The sequence below is a fragment of the Pezoporus wallicus genome, unplaced genomic scaffold (assembly GCF_028554395.1).
Source record: "Pezoporus wallicus isolate ANWC-B61680 ecotype Strahan unplaced genomic scaffold, APGP_CSIRO_Pwel_v1 contig_227, whole genome shotgun sequence".
Classification (NCBI taxonomy): Eukaryota; Metazoa; Chordata; class Aves; order Psittaciformes; family Psittacidae; genus Pezoporus; species Pezoporus wallicus.
The window spans coordinates 8230777-8248846 of NW_026635704.1; the positions used below are offsets into that span (position 1 = coordinate 8230777).

The 18070-nt window shown below is 41.3% G+C and overlaps 1 protein-coding gene across 1 annotated transcript in view; it reads left to right on the forward strand.

Annotated features, from left to right (window-relative positions):
* The window catches only part of COLEC12 (collectin subfamily member 12), a 98911-nt gene extending 88916 nt beyond the window's left edge, over positions 1 to 9995 (forward strand). The window contains exons 5-10 of the mRNA XM_057397591.1: positions 1563 to 2609; positions 3993 to 4481; positions 5147 to 5283; positions 5975 to 6084; positions 7746 to 7891; positions 9073 to 9995. Of these exons, the coding sequence (XP_057253574.1) occupies positions 1563 to 2609; positions 3993 to 4481; positions 5147 to 5283; positions 5975 to 6084; positions 7746 to 7891; positions 9073 to 9092 (1949 nt within the window). The 3' untranslated portion in view covers positions 9093 to 9995. The remainder of the gene's footprint in view (positions 1 to 1562; positions 2610 to 3992; positions 4482 to 5146; positions 5284 to 5974; positions 6085 to 7745; positions 7892 to 9072) is intronic.
* The last annotated feature ends 8075 nt before the right edge of the window (positions 9996 to 18070 follow it).

The window sequence follows — 18070 nt, forward strand, 5'->3', positions numbered from 1 at the left end:
TCAAGCACATGGGACTTTTGGGTTATATTTGGGTTATTGTGTTATGCTGATTAAATTTTCACAACTTGGAGTGCCTTTGATTCATTCATGCCCACACATTTTTACACGCTGCTGGATGGATGGCCAGTGAGATGCTCAGGACCTTCAGCTCCCATTTAAATGGACTTAACCCATGGAGGAAGTTAAAAAAGTCATGGAGCAATGTGTGTGGGAGGCATAAAGGTAAGAGAACTGCTGTAGGGCCAGAAGGATAACAGCATGTGGTGAATAAAAGATGGGCCTTCGGGGATTAGCTGTGTGTGAACCTGGCAGTTGTCAGAGCTGTGTGAGGAACACAACATAATTTGAGCTATAACGAAGAGGTAAACACAGAGTCAGAGCTGAGAAGATCCTGGAATGAGACAAGTGGCGGGGAAAGGAACTGTGCTTGGGAAGATGTCCATCCACAAAAGACTTTGTAAACACTTCAGACTGAAGTCTCACAAGCCACCATTTGATGTTTGCCATCATGACTCATTCAAACACACCAGAAGAAAGCTCCATACACAGCTGTATTCACTGTAGTTCATGAAAACCAGAGTGCTTTCTCTTGGGGACATATGAAATGATGGACTTCGGAGTGCGTAATTCATAAATATAGCTACACTTAGATGAGGACAATCATATATGAACTGCATGTAGGAGAGAGAAGCAACTGAGGTCAAGAAAGCAAATCTTCCAAGTGAGTGTTGACTTGCTTGGTTTCCGTGTCCTGGCTGATGAGCTGTGCAGCCAAAGAAGCTTAATCATATTCAGACAAGCTTCCAGAACTATTCTGTAGGGCAGTGTAAGCAAGAGCAGAGATGGTCCTCAAGGTTAAAGGTTTTGCCTTCCTCAAACTCAGAACATGAGGAAACAGTAACAACAAAATAAATGTCATTAAAAACAATAGTAATATATTAGAGCGAAAACCAGAAATACATTATATCCTGTCATACCTGGAGCAGCCTGCTGGCAAGGCTTTTGTCTCTAACCCAGATTGTTTTAAAAGAAGTATTAGAACTTTTTTAAAACTAAACCCAAGATTTTTAAAAAATGGAAACATAGGTACTAAATCACAATGAAGATATTCTACCTGCCAGGAAAAAGAAGAATAAAATACGAGCAGCTAAAATTTACTTATGAGCTTTCAGCAAAATCCAGCTGTGGCTTCAAAACATGTACTTACTGATACCTCTTTAATATTTTGAATTCTGTTTGCCATTCGGTTTGCATTCAGAATACAAGAATACTTGACTGCATTTACTCATCAGTGGTAGTTTTTCCCATATATGATGCTAGAATCACCATTTTGTTCTCCTCAAAAAAACACAAGGTCTTCATTGATTGCTCTTTGATTTTAGCTCTGCTAGTGACAGAACTTTGCTTAGTGGTTTCTCTTTTCCGGAAAAATACAGCATTCTGTCTATTGACAAAACATTTTGACAACCTGACTGTACTTAAAATACCCTGTGCTTTCTTATACTGTGTTTTTAAAAACTCATCCTAAAGCCTTTCTTTTTTTTTTTTCTCATGTACAACAGATGACCAAGCTGGGCAAAAAGCCATGGACACTAACACTGAACTGTCTAGCTTCAGATCTGACATTCTGGCTCTTCGTCAGCAGCTTCATGACATTGCAGAGAAAACTACCAGAAACAAAGATACACTGGAGAAGCTGCAAGAGTCTGGAAATGTATTAGATGATAGACAGAGTCAAATGAGAAGTGCCTTAGATAGTAACTCTATCATGATCATCAGTGTTAATAAGACTCTTCAGGCATATACTGGCTATATCAACAATCTTCAACAAGACACAAGTAATATCCAAACAAACTTGCAAAACCAAGTGCATTCTCATAATGTGGTCATCATGAACCTGAACAACTTAAACCTGACACAAATGCAGCAAAGAAATCTTATCAGTGTCTTGCAGAAGTCAATGGAAGATACAAGCTTGGCTATTCTAAGAATCAAGAATGACTTTCAAAATCTGCAGCAGGTTGTCCTTCAAGCCCGAAAGGACACAGATGGCCTTAAGGAGAAAGTACAAAATTTGCAGACTTTGGCTGCCAACAACTCAGCATTGGCTAAAGCTAACAATGATACACTTGAAGACATGAACAATCAGCTCAGCTCCTTCAGCGGGCAAATGGAAAACATAACCACAATTGCCCAAGCCAATGAACAAAATCTAAAGGATCTCCAGGAACAACATAAAGAATATGAAAACAGAACTTCTGCCAAATTTAACCAGCTAGAAGAGAGGTTCCAGGTCTTCGAAACTGATATAGTCAATATCATTAGCAACATCAGCTACACTGCTCATCATCTACGAACACTGACTAGCAATCTCAATGAGGTCAGGACAACTTGTACAGACACCTTAAGTAAACATTCAGATGAGCTGATTTTTATGAACAGCACGCTAGCCAATATTCGCTTAGACTCTGCATCTCTCAAGGTGCAACAGGATTTGATGAGGTCAAGGTTAGATGTTGAAGTTGCCAATTTGTCAGTAATCATGGAAGAAATGAAGCTGGTAGATTCCAAACATGGCCAGCTCATCAAGAACTTCACTATCCTACAAGGTATATAGCTTCCTTAATGATGCCTCTAATAGTCTATGCCAAATTCCTGCTTGCATTACTTGTTTAGTTCTGTGGAAGATAGTGTATGCTGGCAGAGTTCTGGGGTTTTCTATTATCTAATCCTAAACCTTGTGAATGGAAATGTTGCTTGAATTTTCCGTATTAATTTTCCTATGCCTTCTTTACATAGCTACAATAGGGATGTTATGAAAGAAGGTTCTGACTTAGCAAAATTTATTCTGACTGACTGACTGGATCTGGTTTTGATTTAGTTTCTAAAATAAGCAAGTGAAGGTGTGGAACCTCAAAAAACCAATGCCTGCTAAGGAGGAAATGGCTAAAAAATATACATTGGAATATTCCCAGCAAGGTCCGCCCTTACTGGAAAACAAGTTGCTATTTCACTTTCAGCCAGTTGTTAGTCTGCCAGAAAACATCCTACTTTGCTTAGTTCTTTAATCCTGGGATATTTTATTTTCTCCAGAAACAAATAGCATCAAGTTTAGGAGGCTTCTCCCAGCCAAGTATTATCCCAAATGAAAAGAACACTCATATTTCCAACCTGATGTGAACCAGTCAAGCCTAAAAGCCTAATCACAAATATAAATCCATTGCTCCAAATAAACTAAGGCTGAATTAGAGCCAAGATTTCATGTCTGTAACCATAACCTCTCTGATTTCAACCAGGACTAAATCACTGCAGTTTAGGAATTTATCTCTGGAGGATTTAAAAATATGTAGGTTGGCGGGGGGAAGTATATTGGGAAGGCATTTGCTCATCCATGATCAGAATCCCAAATTATTTTGGTTTTTAATGTCACAATGTTGCCATTTCCTAATGTGTGTATCATTCTCTTTCCTGTTATAGCTGACCAGTTTGCAACTAGTACTTCTGGTCTTTCCCACAGTTGGCCTGTTACTTGCTATTCATCATTTTGTCCCTTTTTGACAATCCATTACTGACAAAGCAGTGAACAAGGTCATTGCAAGAGAAAGAGTCTTACAGTCTAAGAGAGGAGTGGTCGGGCTAGAAGGAAGTAGCAGAGTGAAGGAATGGGAGCATCAACATGCAAGACAGAGTGTGCCTTGCAGGGACTGGTGCCTCAGCTGGTCACCTAGGGCACAGTGTCATTGTCCAGTTCACAGGACAAGGTGCTTCAGATTATTTTTTTCTGCATCCTGTATTTCATAGAGGCTGAGGAAAGATCGATGTTATATAGCACCCAAGAAGCAGATGTACAAGCATTACTCAAAGTAACTGTTAACCCGGTTTTCACAGTTCTGAATATCCAGTGTTGCTGGTCTGAGACACATTAAATGAGGACCCCTTGTGGGCTTTTTGTTTTGTCCATATCCCCACTTTTTGTGCTTACATTGTTTCAGGCCCTCCTGGTCCAAGGGGACCTAAAGGTGACAGAGGCCCTCAAGGTCCTCTTGGCCCCGCTGGCCTAAAAGGACAAAAAGGAGAGAAAGGAGAGCCTGGACCACCAGGACCTGCAGGTGAGAAGGGCCCACCTGGGCCAACTGGGCCACCAGGAGAAAAAGGAGGAAAAGGTTCTAGAGGATCACCTGGCTCCAAAGGTCAGAGAGGTTCTCCGGGCAAGACAGGTCCGCCTGGACAAAGTGGAGATCCAGGACCACCAGGTCCACAAGGCAAAGATGGTCCACCTGGGCCACAAGGTCCACCAGGATTTCAAGGGCTGCAAGGAACTGTGGGAGAGCCAGGGGTACCAGGACCTCGAGGACTACCTGGGCTACCTGGAGTCCCTGGGCTGCCTGGTCCAAAGGGTCCACCTGGGCCACCAGGGCCACCAGGTCCAGGGATGCCAATGGCCCTACAGAGTGAACCTACGTCAGTGCCTGAGGCTAATGGTAAGCTATCAACAAACTGCATGCATCTTTTACTGAGATACAAATATACATAGTAGAGGGTGTTCACCACTCAGTTTCTACTTCAAATAACCTCTGCTTCCTTAGACTAAATGTCTGGGATTTATCACAAAGAGCCTTGTTAAGTGAAGACATGTTGCTTCACCTATTGCTCGTCCTTCTGATGACCTGAAAGTTAATGTTTACAGCTAATGAAAAAGCAGCAATACTGTGAGTACTAAATAATCCCCTTGACCACACAGCTCAGCCTTGATTGCACAAAGTCAGGATCCTAATAACTGAGACTGGATATTAGGAAAAAATTATTCACAGTGAGGGTAATCAGGCATTGGAACTGGCTTCCCAGGGAAGTGGTGGAATCACCATCCCTGTGGAAGTGTTCAAAAGCTGTGTAGGTAAGGCCTTTAGTGACATGGTTTAGTGGTGGACTTTTCAGTCCTGGGGTAGAGTTTGGACTTTATGATCTTAAAGGTCTTTTCCAACCTAGTTTATTCTGTGATTATAAGTAAATTCCTAAAGTGCTTCAGGTCTCAGCATACTGCAGATGGGTGTGGGATCCCCCACTTACTGTTTGCCCTATGCAGAAAGTTATCACCAGCCCCTTGAGTTACCAGTAACTAACTTAACACAAAAAATTCATATCACAGGTTGTTCTCCTCATTGGAAGAACTATACTGAAAAGTGCTACTACTTTTCAATTGAAAGAGAAATTTTTGAAGAGGCAAAGTTATTCTGTGAAGAGAGAGCATCACGCTTGGTTATCATAAACAACAAAGAGGAGCAGGTAATCACCTTCTCTTTCTGCTTTCCAAGGAGAGAGTTTGATGTTATTTAGTATGTGGAAGCTACAAGGCAAGTGGGAAGCTGAGAGCATTGTGAATTCATATGATGAAGCAGAGACAGTGATTGACTCCAGTTATCATTTTGTTCGGTCTCTGCCTGCTTCTCCATGTGCAGAAGGGCAGAGTGTTTTGAACCTTTGAAGATGTAGTCCATTATGCCTTGCATATTATCCAGAATGTATTTTTTGCTGTGGTGGATTTTAAATTGTCTGATTTGATACATGCAGCCTAAAACTACCGTGACCAAAAAAATATTTTTAATCTACTGTAAGCGTAGCTATACTTTTACAATTGTTCAACATAATTATTTGGTGGCTACATAGGAATGGGGTTGTCAAGATACAACTGCTTACTTTTGGTCTTTTTTTCTTCAGTTTGTATCTGTGAGACATTGCCTGTGACTTTACGTCAACCTGGTTTTCATGCCTAGCTCTCTCTACCTCACATGAAAACACTGTGGTGGATTCTAATGTGGTTGCAGAGTCTCAAGGCTGACTTCTGAAGCATATCTTCCGCTTAGAAAAATTCTTCTGTCCCTTCCTGTTCTCATAACAAAGATGCTCATGGATCTAGAGCAGCTTATCCAAAGACGGTTGTGTGTGTTTGTCCTGAACCAAGATCTTTCTTTCACAGCAATGGATAAAAAGACAGATTTTTGGAAAAGGCAGCTTCTGGATTGGACTAACAGATTCAGAGAAGGAAAATGAATGGAGATGGCTGGATGGATCCTTACCAGTTTACACGTACGTAAACAAAAAACAATGGTGTTTATTTTCTGCAGATGCCGGCACTCTCGCTGACACTTCTAAAAGCGTCATCTAGAAATTATCCAATGGATCCCGAGGGTTGTGAATGCCAATGAAATAATTTGTTACTGAGGGTACTGCTGAACTGCATTTTTTTCTCTCTCCCTTCTCCATGCACAAGTCTTTCTTTCCCTGCCAGGAAGAAAACTGAATGTTGAATGAAAGTATCACATAACTACACAGCACAGTGTTTCTTGCCAAAACATTTTCTCCTGACTTTCATTACAAAGTTGGGATGGAAAGGACAGACAGTGTTGCTGTCTTGGTTTGAATTTTCCTTATTTGCATTACAACTGGCTATAAATAGAGCACTCGTTCTGATAAAAAATGACCAGCCTTTAGATAAAGTCCAAATCCAAGTGGAAAGTATTAAACGTAAGGAAAATGAATGAAACGAGGGTGTCTATGCTTTGGCCAGCTGAGAGCTGAATTGGCAGCTCTCCAGGAATCCTAGGGCTACACCTAATTTGTCCTAAATGGAACAGATTACAACCCTCCGAAGTTTTAATACTGAGGAGTGGACTAAAGAGTTTATAGGGCTGAGCATGCTGTGCTCCAGAAAAACAGGCTACAGTCAGTCACATGTTACAAAATGATTAGCTGTGATCTCACTGGTGTTTATCTTGATGGGAAACATGGAAAAAGTCAGATGCAATTCCAATGAGCTGTAATATTTTTCCCCTTTTCTCCCTCCCCATTTTCATCTTTCTTTCTCTTTATGGCAGCACTGTGACTGAATCCCACTTAAGCTGCTGTTTTCAATAGGTTTCCACTACACCATGGTTTTAGGTGCCCTGTCATAACCTCAGAGCTGTCAGTTACTGATTTTCACAGTATTCCATTACTTCTGGAAAGCCCTGTGTCCTCCCAGGTGCCTGGTCTGATGCTCTGTGTCAGGCAGGCATGTTTTTTAGCTGAGCATGGACCATATCAGCCAGCAATCACAAGCTCCCTTCAACAACTTGTTTCTGAAGGAAAATAGAGCTTTTAAGTCCTAAGACTGGAAGTGTTTCTCACTTGTTAAACAAAAACAGCATGAGGAAACACTTGCTGTAAGTTTTTTACATGCTGCATTAAGTTTCACCACCAAACCTATTGATCTCAAAAGATATATCTATATATACTTTGTACCTTCCTTGTAAGTCCAAAAATACACTTGCCCATAAAACACACGGATTTTTGCTCTCCCTCCCAAGAGGCAGTCAGAGGGCTGAGCTCCTTTGCAGTGAGTGACGGCAGCTGCGGGCTCTTCTCAGTCCCATCTGCCGGCAGGAATGCGGCATGCAGGCTTTGCAAGCTCGGAGTAATATACATAGAGCGTGGAGTACTCCCACTGTATGTGCATGTACATTCAGAAACTAAAATAAAGTTCATCAGTCTAATTTTAGGTCTGTAAATTTTGGCAGCCTGAAGCTGAATAGATTCCCTTCTTAGTAATACATCTGTTTTTCATTTGCAGTAAGAGTCATGTATTGTTTGTTTCAGTGTGTATTTCCCATTCAGAACGGATCTCATGATGTTTTTGTTAATTTCTTGCCGTGAAACACTGTCATGTGTGCTGTGTTGTGCAATCATATCTCTTACTTTTTGGTTGAAAGGAACTGGAAAACTGGGCAACCTGATAACTGGAGCCATGGGCACGGGCCAGGGGAAGATTGTGCTGGGTTGATCTATGCTGGGCTCTGGAATGATTTCTACTGTGAAGACGTCAACAATTTCATTTGTGAAAAAGACATGGACAAAGGTAAGCAAGGCACTTGGTTTGATTACTTCACCAGACCCACAGTAAATTTTCTGCAGCTAAAGAGCAGAAGATCCTGGCTAGATGCTATGGCAGGGTCTTTTGAGGAAGAAGGGGAAACACATGTGGAGCACTTCTACTCAGATCCTGCCCAGCATGCACTTTTCTAATACCCTGTGCGATGCAGATGCTGGATTTACTGCATTTGGTAAAAGCAGTCTCCAAGCTGGCTGTAGCCATGGCATGCTCTGCATCTTGACTGTCTCCTGCAGACATTAAACATGCCTAAAATTTCAGGCATGATTTGGCAAATGCTCCAGACCCTGGCCATACTGCAAGCTGTATTTATAGACTCAGTGGCCACACAAGAGGGAAAGCTGGCCTTAGGATGGCTCAGGGACCAGCCTCAAAAACCCGAAAAGACTGTTTTGAGAGTTTGTGCAACATGAGGCACTTGGTGACTGCTAAGGAGATCTTAAAATTCCCACCACTCTGAGGAGATGTCCCATGGGGCTGAGAGGCCAGGTCCACAGGCTGTAAGTAACTCATCTGTTCCAGCTGAAGGACTTACAAACTGCCAATGTGGCCCAGCAGTCATGCAAGTGATTGCCACAGGGCATCTCTTTCTGGTTACACACGCATTTCTGCAACAGCAGAAGGGAAATGGTTCACATGGCTGCTTAGAGCCTGACCCCATCATCACAGAGCTAGGTGGTATTTGTGTTCGTGGTGGGGCTCTGCCTAAAACATTATCTCTTCCATACAACCTGTCTAAACATTGCTTTGCCAAGGGTGCCGGGCTGCTCCAGTTGCAAGCCTGTAGGTTGAATTTCAGTGAAGGCAAACAGAAATGTCAGCTAGAGCCAAAATTAAATCCCATCCACTGAAATGTTCCCCTAAACCAAACCAAAACAAAGTGCTGAACAAGCTTTCTGTGTGTATAACTCTGTTTGTATGTCCAGAGCAAAGGACCATGTAATGTAATTTGCTCTTGTTTTCCTACATACATTTGTTAGTTTAGGAAAACTTCATGGTTTACAAATATTTGTCCTGCAGGACTTAAAGAAGCTGAATATGAGTCCACTTGTACATACCTTGATCTCTGTAAGTTTTCTTTTTGGAAATGCACTTAAACTTCACATGGGGTTTTTTCTTTGTTTTCCTTTTTTTCCCTCACGCTGCAGGGCAAATATTTGGAGTGTAACAGGCTGTGACTCAACAGATATCTACGTATTATGGAAATTTACTTAAAGAAGAAAATCCTGGGAGAGAGAGCAACATTGCCTACCAAAATTGAAAGGGGAAAAAAACCCAAACAAACAAAAGCAAGAACTCAAAACTGGTTTAAGTGTATAAAGGAATTCAGCAGCAGCTCTTCTCCAGCATCCTGAAATTATTCAAGGCCTTTCAACCCACAGCATCAAGAAATACCGCTGGACTAATTCTGTTACAAATTTTCTTCCCAACCAGTAACCACATACATAAGCGACTTGCGTCTTCTAAGAAAAGACATTCTATTAATCTGAAAAAGACTGTTGGTCACTCATATAGAAAAACATATAAAGCAACTGTGTAAACAGTATGTTTCATTTGCTAAATCCCAAATGTAGGAAAATTATACAGATACACGAATATATAGATTTTATATAAATATATATATATAGTCCAACTCTTATCAATAATATGGAATATACTTTTAAGAGCTTTTAAAACTTTGTATTTTTGTACAAAATATTTGCTTTTTACAATTGTTCTCTTTTTTACTGACTTTTTTTACAAATATAGTGCACAGGGGCCAAAGAAAACAATAAAGGTACTAATAATTCATTAATTTTTTTTGCTGGTTTGCTGTCAGGCCTAGCTCAGCTATAGAGAAATATTTTTCCATTTAGAAATATTTGTACTTTCCCAGATGATTTGTTCTGGTTAAATAACTTTTAAAGCAGATTTTAGGTAGCGTTTTCCATATTATATGCAGTCTAATCTGCATGTGTAACAATTAAGTTGACTAAGAACTAGATACTCATTATAGCTCTGATCACAGCCAGTGTTCCATTGAGGTACTATGCGAAGACCATGGTAATAAAAACTTTTCCATCCTGCCTGCTTACCTGCCTGTCTTCTTTCCTGTCTGCCTGCTTTCCTGCCTGCCAGCCATCTTGCCTTCCTGCCTTCCACCTACTCATGAGAAAATGCCACTGAATTACATCACCAGCTCTTAAGAATGATTTTGAAATGCTTTCATTCCTTCTCCCTTCTCATGAGGAATTCTGCCCCAGTAGGTGCTACCCATATTGCAAGTCAAGCCCAGGTGAAGGATTTGATGAAAACAGCATTAAAGGAGCTGCACATGCTGAAATATGTTTCTTCTTAAGACAGATTCCAAAATGTGGTAAGAAAAACACGCCATACTCAGAAAAGTCTAATCAACATCTCCAAAGTGCTTTGTAAATCGATCTCTCTGTTTTCTGGGCCACTACTCTCCCAGACAAAGTAGAAAATAAAATACACTGCAAAACAGAAATCAGTGTGTCTAATGGGATGTAGCCAGTTTCCTCCATGGTCCCATGAGGTCCCATGCAGTTTATCAGGAATTAAAAAAATATTAGGAACCAGTTCATTAATAGAAACCCTGGTTTTGGTTCCCAGTTTTTATACTCTTTACATGGCCAAACTCTGTGTCACAAAGGAAGTTGTTTTGGCTTCTTGGGAAGGAGAGTTTTTTTTCCATTGCCTCCTGACCTGCCGTTTACCTTGGCTGAATGCAGATAAGTTTGTTGAAATACTCCAGCTCTGTTGGAAAGAGACAAGATTTTGTACTTCTGATTTTCAAATACTGCTCCTAAGACCAACCGATTAAAGACTGTTGCTTTCCTACATCCCATACTCTCTCCAGTGATCATTTGGCTTTTTAATTTTATCAATATTTTTATTAAAGAAAATAACATGTTATGTTTGGGGATCTGTCCCGTGGTACATATTAGTTATTAGACAGGAACAACATGAAAATTGCATATGTTTAACTAAAAGTGAAAGATCTGTGTATCACAGCTGCAGAAACCATGTGTCCCCATCTTTGAGGGAGGGCTTTTCTTCAGGCAGTCTGGATTTCCTGAGACTTCTCTGCTGGCTTTTTCATCAAGTCTTAGATGCAACATGATTCTGCTGTACACCCTCTCATGCTGTACCTAGTTGTGTGTAGATACGCACTGTATCTACATATTTATACACAGTGTCTGTGGAGATATGTTAAACTGCTATTTGGGTAACAAGATACTACTACTTTGCATGGTCAGAGAGCTTCACAAACCCTGGTGAGTGCAGCTTTGCAGAGATAATACTGAATTAGAAGCACTGCTACCTTTGTTTGGAGTGTTGGCTTACTTAGGTGAAATAAGTCCATTCTGACCATCTGCCAAACGACCTTCTTCCTGGTTTTTACTGATGGGATAGATTTCTGTCAACAAAAGAAGTTAATGAGAAACCTCTGTGTAAGCCCCAGTTATATTGCTTCTTTGCCCTTTTCATCCTTCTGTTCCTTCAGCAACAGCAGTGATGGTGCATATTAAGATAAAGATGGTTCAAGAATCATCTAGCATCCTCCAGTCCTCTAAAGAGGTTTTCTGAACAGCAGTGATCAACAGCTATAGCTGTACTTACGGCTGCATAAGGTTACAGAATGGCCGTTGATCAGTGAAAGCTTCTTAATCAGTTGGAAACTAGCACAGCAGCTATGCTAATCTATGGGCAGTTGGGAAGCAACCATTGAACCAGGACAGTTTAAAGGTGTGACATGTTTATGAATTAAATATTCATTTCAAAGTGAATTTCAGTGCTGGGTTGTAACTACCTATAATAATGTTCTAATTATTCACTTTTAATTGAGAAACAACATGTGCCTCTGCTCAAGCTCTCTGTTCACACATTTGAAGCAAAGAGTGTAGCTGCAGAGCTGGCTGGAAAGCAGTGCTGTAGTTGCGTGTCTGGAGTGTCCGGTCATCCTTAGAATCTGGCCTGAGCAGCTAGGTGGGCTGAGACAGACCATCCTTCTGACCCAGTATTCCTGCAGGAGGGAAACGGAGGTGTCAAATGGCAACACAGATTGAAATCATTGGGAGGACTGGGAGAGTGTTAAGACAGCTTCAAGAACCTGCCACAGAAAGGAGAGATTCGTAGGGATGCAAACAAGACACCAGAAAGGGGCCTGGGAAACATCCCCATTAAATCCACTTTCTGTATGGTCTGAGCGATAACACAGGTTGTATGGAAAGTTTTAAGTTATAGGAAATTATTTTCTCCCAGCTCAAGTTTTGGCTTTCTTTCTTACACACAAATGCTGTAACTTGGCATGCTGAGTATACATTTCCATCGTCCTTTCTCTTGCTTTACATCAAACTAAATGCAAGTTCATATACCCTGGCAAGCACTGGGACTGTGACAAGAAGGTGGAGGGGAAGGCAGAGAGGGTGCAAAGTCACTGTGTTTTACATCCAGTGCTGGATTTCTTAATGTCATTTCTGACTTGCTTCATTAATTTATTTGGAAACACCTTCAGCTGATTAGAGCTTATAAATCTCAAACTTTCATCCCCTTTGATGTCTATAAATAATATGTGCAAACGTTTCAATAAAGGAAGCAATAAGAGGAGACACGGAAGTGAATGTTGTTTACTCTGTGCATGCTTGTGTAACCAGGAGAGATGTGGAGTTCAGAGAGATGTGGAGCCACAAGCATTTATCTGTAGGTATTAAAAGTCAAACTGATGAGAATTATTTTCATTAAAGCCTTCCTTCTCACACCATCCTGGTTTGGAGCATGACTGTGCTATTTTATCCCTTAATTGCAGTTTTTTGGGCATTGTTTTTGCAGCACCTAGGTGCTAAAAACTTGGTCTGAGCTGTGCAAGACTTTTGAGAAGGTCTTAAGTACCAAGAACTCCCTCTTGCAGTTCACTGTTCTAGCATGCAAAGCACTGCAGATAGGCCCTCAAGTGAACGTCTTGAGTAGAGCAGGATCAGTTCCTAGATTAGCCATTATTGCAGCTACCTTAATTCAGCTGTTTATAATGGCTATTCTGATCTTGCTATTTTTCGCTTTCTCAGATGGCTGACCTCCTCTTTTAATTTTCTGTTCCTGGCAAGTAGCTCCTCTGTTTTTAGCTAGTAGCAGGAATTGGTTTCTGATCACTGGCAAGGCAAGGAGCTGGTCAGAGGAAACTGCTCTGCAGCAAGAAAGGGAAAGGTGGCCAAGTTGATTCATGTGTGAGAAAGCAAAACCACTTTTCCCCAGCGTAGCTTCCTTCATTAAAAGCACAGCGGCTCACACAGATGTAGCATCCAAAGGGAACAAAATGTCTCCAGCCCCAGCCTCCAGACTCGCTTTGCTTTCTCACCCCTCACTTCTGTGGGTGTTCTGTGCACCCTGGAGATAATTGCTGGCCCTGTGCTGCTGATGCTCTTCCCGCACTGGGACACACCTCTGCTCCCAGGGCATGGGCAGGAGCCAGGAGGAGGCTCCCGGCGCTTACCCGCACTCACTTAGAGGTAGGTCGGGTATCTATAGATGGGAAAGAGCAATGACTTACAAAGCCCTTGTTTCCCAGAAACCAGACCTTCCTAGAACCAGAGCCTATTTGTTCACTCATCATCTTCATCTCATTCTCTTCATGCTGTTTAGTGAAAAAAAAATAACAAAACCAACCAAAACAAAAATAAAAACAAACAAAAAAGATCTTGGCAAAAATAACTTCTGGAAGTTCTGATGTGTTTTCTTTCTGAGGGTGAAATACGTTTGTTTTTTCTTTCCATCTGGCTCAGAGATGAAAAAAGCATTCTTTGATTTCTTTCTCAAAATAAACTCAGTGTAACACTCCAAAATGTGTGTAGAGATTTTTTTTTTCTAATACTAGAACAATAAAAGCAAATCACTAGGCAAATAATGCTCTTTTTACACAAGATCTTGCATGCCATGAGGATTTTCTTACCCAAAGGGCTTCCCAGAGGCATGTAAGTATTGCCAGCCTGATTTTGTAACTGAAGGAAAAAGAAGATTTTCAAGAATATGATTCATTTTGACGTCTCAGTTTTGGGGATTTTGTTTTCATATGTTGGGGAGGAGTTTTTTACCGATTTTCTTTTCTTTTTTTTTCCCAGCAGAACCAGTACTGGCATAAAGAAAATTAGTTTTCATACACCTCAGTGAACGGAGTGGACTTTTCAATTCTCAATTAAACAGAATGGTGTCTCTCCCACATTACTGTGGGAGGTGGCCATTTCTGCTGCTGTTTTGAAGAGTAGAGTTCAGTGTGATTACAGGACAGCAACATAATCCCAGTAGACAGCGATGTCTTGCGTGGTTTAGAGTTAACAGATGACACTAAATTACCAAGAGACCCCCTAATCGGAAGGAAGGAGGTTCAAGGATTGCTGAGACTACTGACTCCCCTGCAGCCCAGCTTCAATAAATCTTCCAAAAATTGAACCAAGGTCTACTTTAAAAATAATTAGATTCCCCTTTAATCATTTTGGCTGATCCTCCAAAACTTTATTACAAACCTTCTTTTAGTAACCAGTATGAATGTAATTATGGCCCGTTTAGATACATTTGTTCTCATTCCAAGTGCTGTCCTTTAGCTTAAGTAGCATCTCTTCCGGGACCATCAAGCAATTGTGGTGGTCAGTGGAGCCATTCATCTTGAGACAGTAAGGAATGGTTGGGAACAAACACATCCCTCTAACAAGCTGGGGAGCCCTGACGACCGAGCCTGGCTCTGGTCCCACTGTCCAGCCCCACAAGGGATTATCTGAGGACATGCTGGGCTTCTTTGAATGGTGGAAGTTTCCATACTCTACTCTTGTTAGTACTGCTGGAGGACAGGGAGCAACAAAATGCGTTTAGAGGATGCTTTGCTGCTGAATTAGAGTAGGTTACAAGAGCTTGGCTTTTTGTAAGGTAATGCCATGTTTTATAACACATTTGAAAAACTAGTCTGTAGGTCTGAGCTTAAGCACACTTATTCTGGCTTTACACCAGAGCAGAATCCAAATGCAGATCAGACTTACACCCTTGCTCTTCAAGAGATTAAAATCTCCGATTCAGAGATTAGTATGTCACTTCCACTTTTTCTGATCTGTCCGTCTTGCCAATTCACAAATCCGTGGCTCAGGCATCAGTGTGGTTCCACGCTCTGAGAGCTGCTTCCAAACATGAATCCCATGTTTGCAGTCATGCTCCTGCCAGCCTTGCCAAAGGTCCTGCTGATGGAAACTGGAAGTCTGAAATGTGATTTTGGAAGACGCTTGTTCGGGAATCCCTCTCATTCAGAAGTCTGGGCATATTGCAAAGATGACATTTCCTTAATTCCATCTCTATTACCAGTACTCATGTAAAACAGATGATGAGTTATTTTTCTGAATGGCAACAATGTATTTTTTGTCCACTTTTTTTTCTATGTCAGAATAAAAGCCTGGAAATGGAAATCCAAAAACCTACCCTTTGGCATTGCAGTATCGCACTGTATCAGACAAATAGTGTTCCTGGATTAATGCCTGTGAGAACAGCATGAACTGATATTTGAACAGCACACAGCTTAGTGCTATCTGCTTGTGGAAGCAAACTTCACCACAGGTACAGTCTTGTCACTGCTCTATCTTCTGATTGACAGGGGCAGCCCTGCAGGCAGCCCTGCAGTGTTTCAAAGATAAGAGAGAAAAGATGAGACAGAAAGAGAGAAGAGCTGAGGACAGAAAGAGAGAAAAAGTAACAAAAGAAAGAGAAAGGGACAGATAGGGAGGAGAGAAATATATGAAGAATGACTGAGGAGGAAAATGAACCCTGATGTCTCATTGTGGTTTCTAGTAAGATCAACCACAGAGGAGCTCTCTTCTCAGAAACAGCATAACAGGGCTCTGTCGTGGTTTTCATCATTCCTGTTCTCAGTTGTGAAAAGAATGCATTCCTGCCTTGCATGAGAAGCATGTCATTCAGTTGGTGCCTGAAGTTATGTATTACTTTCCCAGCACAAACAAAAATTCTTGGTGGCTCCAGGTCTCAAAGGAGCTGGGTTGGAGCTTTTGTTTTGGTGTTTGGTAGGTTTTTCCTACATGTCCTTTTCCTCCTACACAAGTTTTGAAACACAGAATATTTGCTAGCTTTCCAGTTGTATTAGAAGCACAGAGCTCAGCTTTGGAAGGCAGATTAAAGCAAGAACATGCAGCACGTCTCCAAGCAACAAAACAATGTCTGCTGTGGGAAATAGATCCACAGCAGTATCTGGACTTGTAACTCTATTTCTGTACTGAACTTTCATTGATATCTGTATTTGAACAGGTGTACTTTATGAAAAGTCAAACATGCATCTTTAAAAATCATAATAAACAGCAGAAGAAAGGTACAGATGTGGAAAGAGGAATTACTGAAACAAAAAGGTTGCCTAGCTTAAACAAACAGATGGACAATTGTTGAATTTGAACACCAGAGACAGTTCAATTTCAAATACCTAAGTGCTTGAAATGGTTTTAAAGGTGGCATATTAAAATGAGTGACCACTGACCTTCCCTAATTTTTAACTTTAAAAGGCAAAACTTGGAGGCTTTAGTGGACTCTCAACAATCACCAGCTGGTGATTTCAAGCAAAATGCTAATTTCAAAGTAAGATCAGAGCTTTGTGTCCTGTTTTATCCAGATTAGCCATGTCAGGGGTGGGAAGGTGGTCAAACTTCTGCGTCAGAGCTCTTCATTACCTGAAATCAACCCTCTCCTTCTGTGTTTTGCAATGTTAGAGATGGAAAAACACCTTTTAAATGTAGTTCCATTGAAGTATCACAGGGAGCACTTTATTTATTTAGGAGACATCACCATGATGTCTCCCAGTCTGTGTCCATCTCCTGGCTGGCATTTTACATATGAGAAAAGTCTAAAAATAAAATAAAAAAATGAAAAAACACAGGCAGAACAGCTGTTGTTCTACCCAGACAAAGCCTTGAATGAAAGCCATTATCATGGAACAGACTCTGTAATTGAAAATCCATTTACATTTTCAAGTCTGATTCCAACTGTAAATCTTAGGTTATACATATGACAGATTAAAAGACTCTGGCCCCACTACCCTTCTCCCTGGCAAGAGAAAAACCGTCTGCACAGCATCACTCATGGCTGCTTCAACCCTGTAGGTACATATTTCTAGAGGACGTGGTAGTATATATTTTCATTTCCCTTTCCTTCATTTTCACATGCAGCAAAATCTCGCACACTGCATTTTCCCCAATACTGTGGTAGTTGGCACGCCGGCTAAGGAGTCTGATGTGTGTTTTGACCTTTTCTTTTCCCTCTATTTGAGGGGCTACTGCACTATTTCCTTTGTAATCACACTAGCAAGGGTAAAAACCCTGTACAAATATATGGCTCTGAAACGACGTGAAAAAGCCAGGAATACGGCTCTCTTTCCAATCAGAGAGAATGGAAAAGAGCGTACACCATGTAAGGGGCTGCACAAACCCATCTGGAGCTGACTCCCACAGCACTTTGGCCACATTCTGGGCCCTGTGCTCTTCACGCCACGGGTAAGGGATGAGGGATGACAGCCCTTCCATGTGAAGAGCCAAGAACAAGCTTCACAGAGCTGAAGCAAGCCTTGTTTTGACAGTTTTAACTACTGGCTGAGAAGTGCACGGCTCTTGCACCACAGCTGTTGTGGGGAGCTCCCCCACCATGGCTGATGCTGCAGCCAGAGGTGTTTCCATGCCCAAAGACCCTGAACAGCACTGGGTCAGCTATTTCCCAATGTACATAAAGCAGATTGCAAGGTTCATCCCTAATTTTTAAACACATTAAGAGGAAGACGAAGAAACCATGTGAAGGTTCTGAAGTTTGGCTGAAAAAGAAACCCAAACACTAGAATTAGCCAAAATATGTGACAAGTAGAACTTAGAGAAAATACATTATTTATTGTCAACATGATCAGGGCTATACAGGCATTGGAAGGGGGCACACAGCAGGTGTTTGTCCTCCACATGAGATGACACATTTGGAACATCACAAAGTGTAATGCCTGTTGGAGGGCAGAATCAGACCCATTGCTTCAATTGCAAAAGAGATCTCTGCCTGAGAAAACAAACTCGCAGGGCAAGAGATTTATTCAGGAACTACTCATAGGTGATTAGTGCTTAGGGTGTGGTCTCAGGG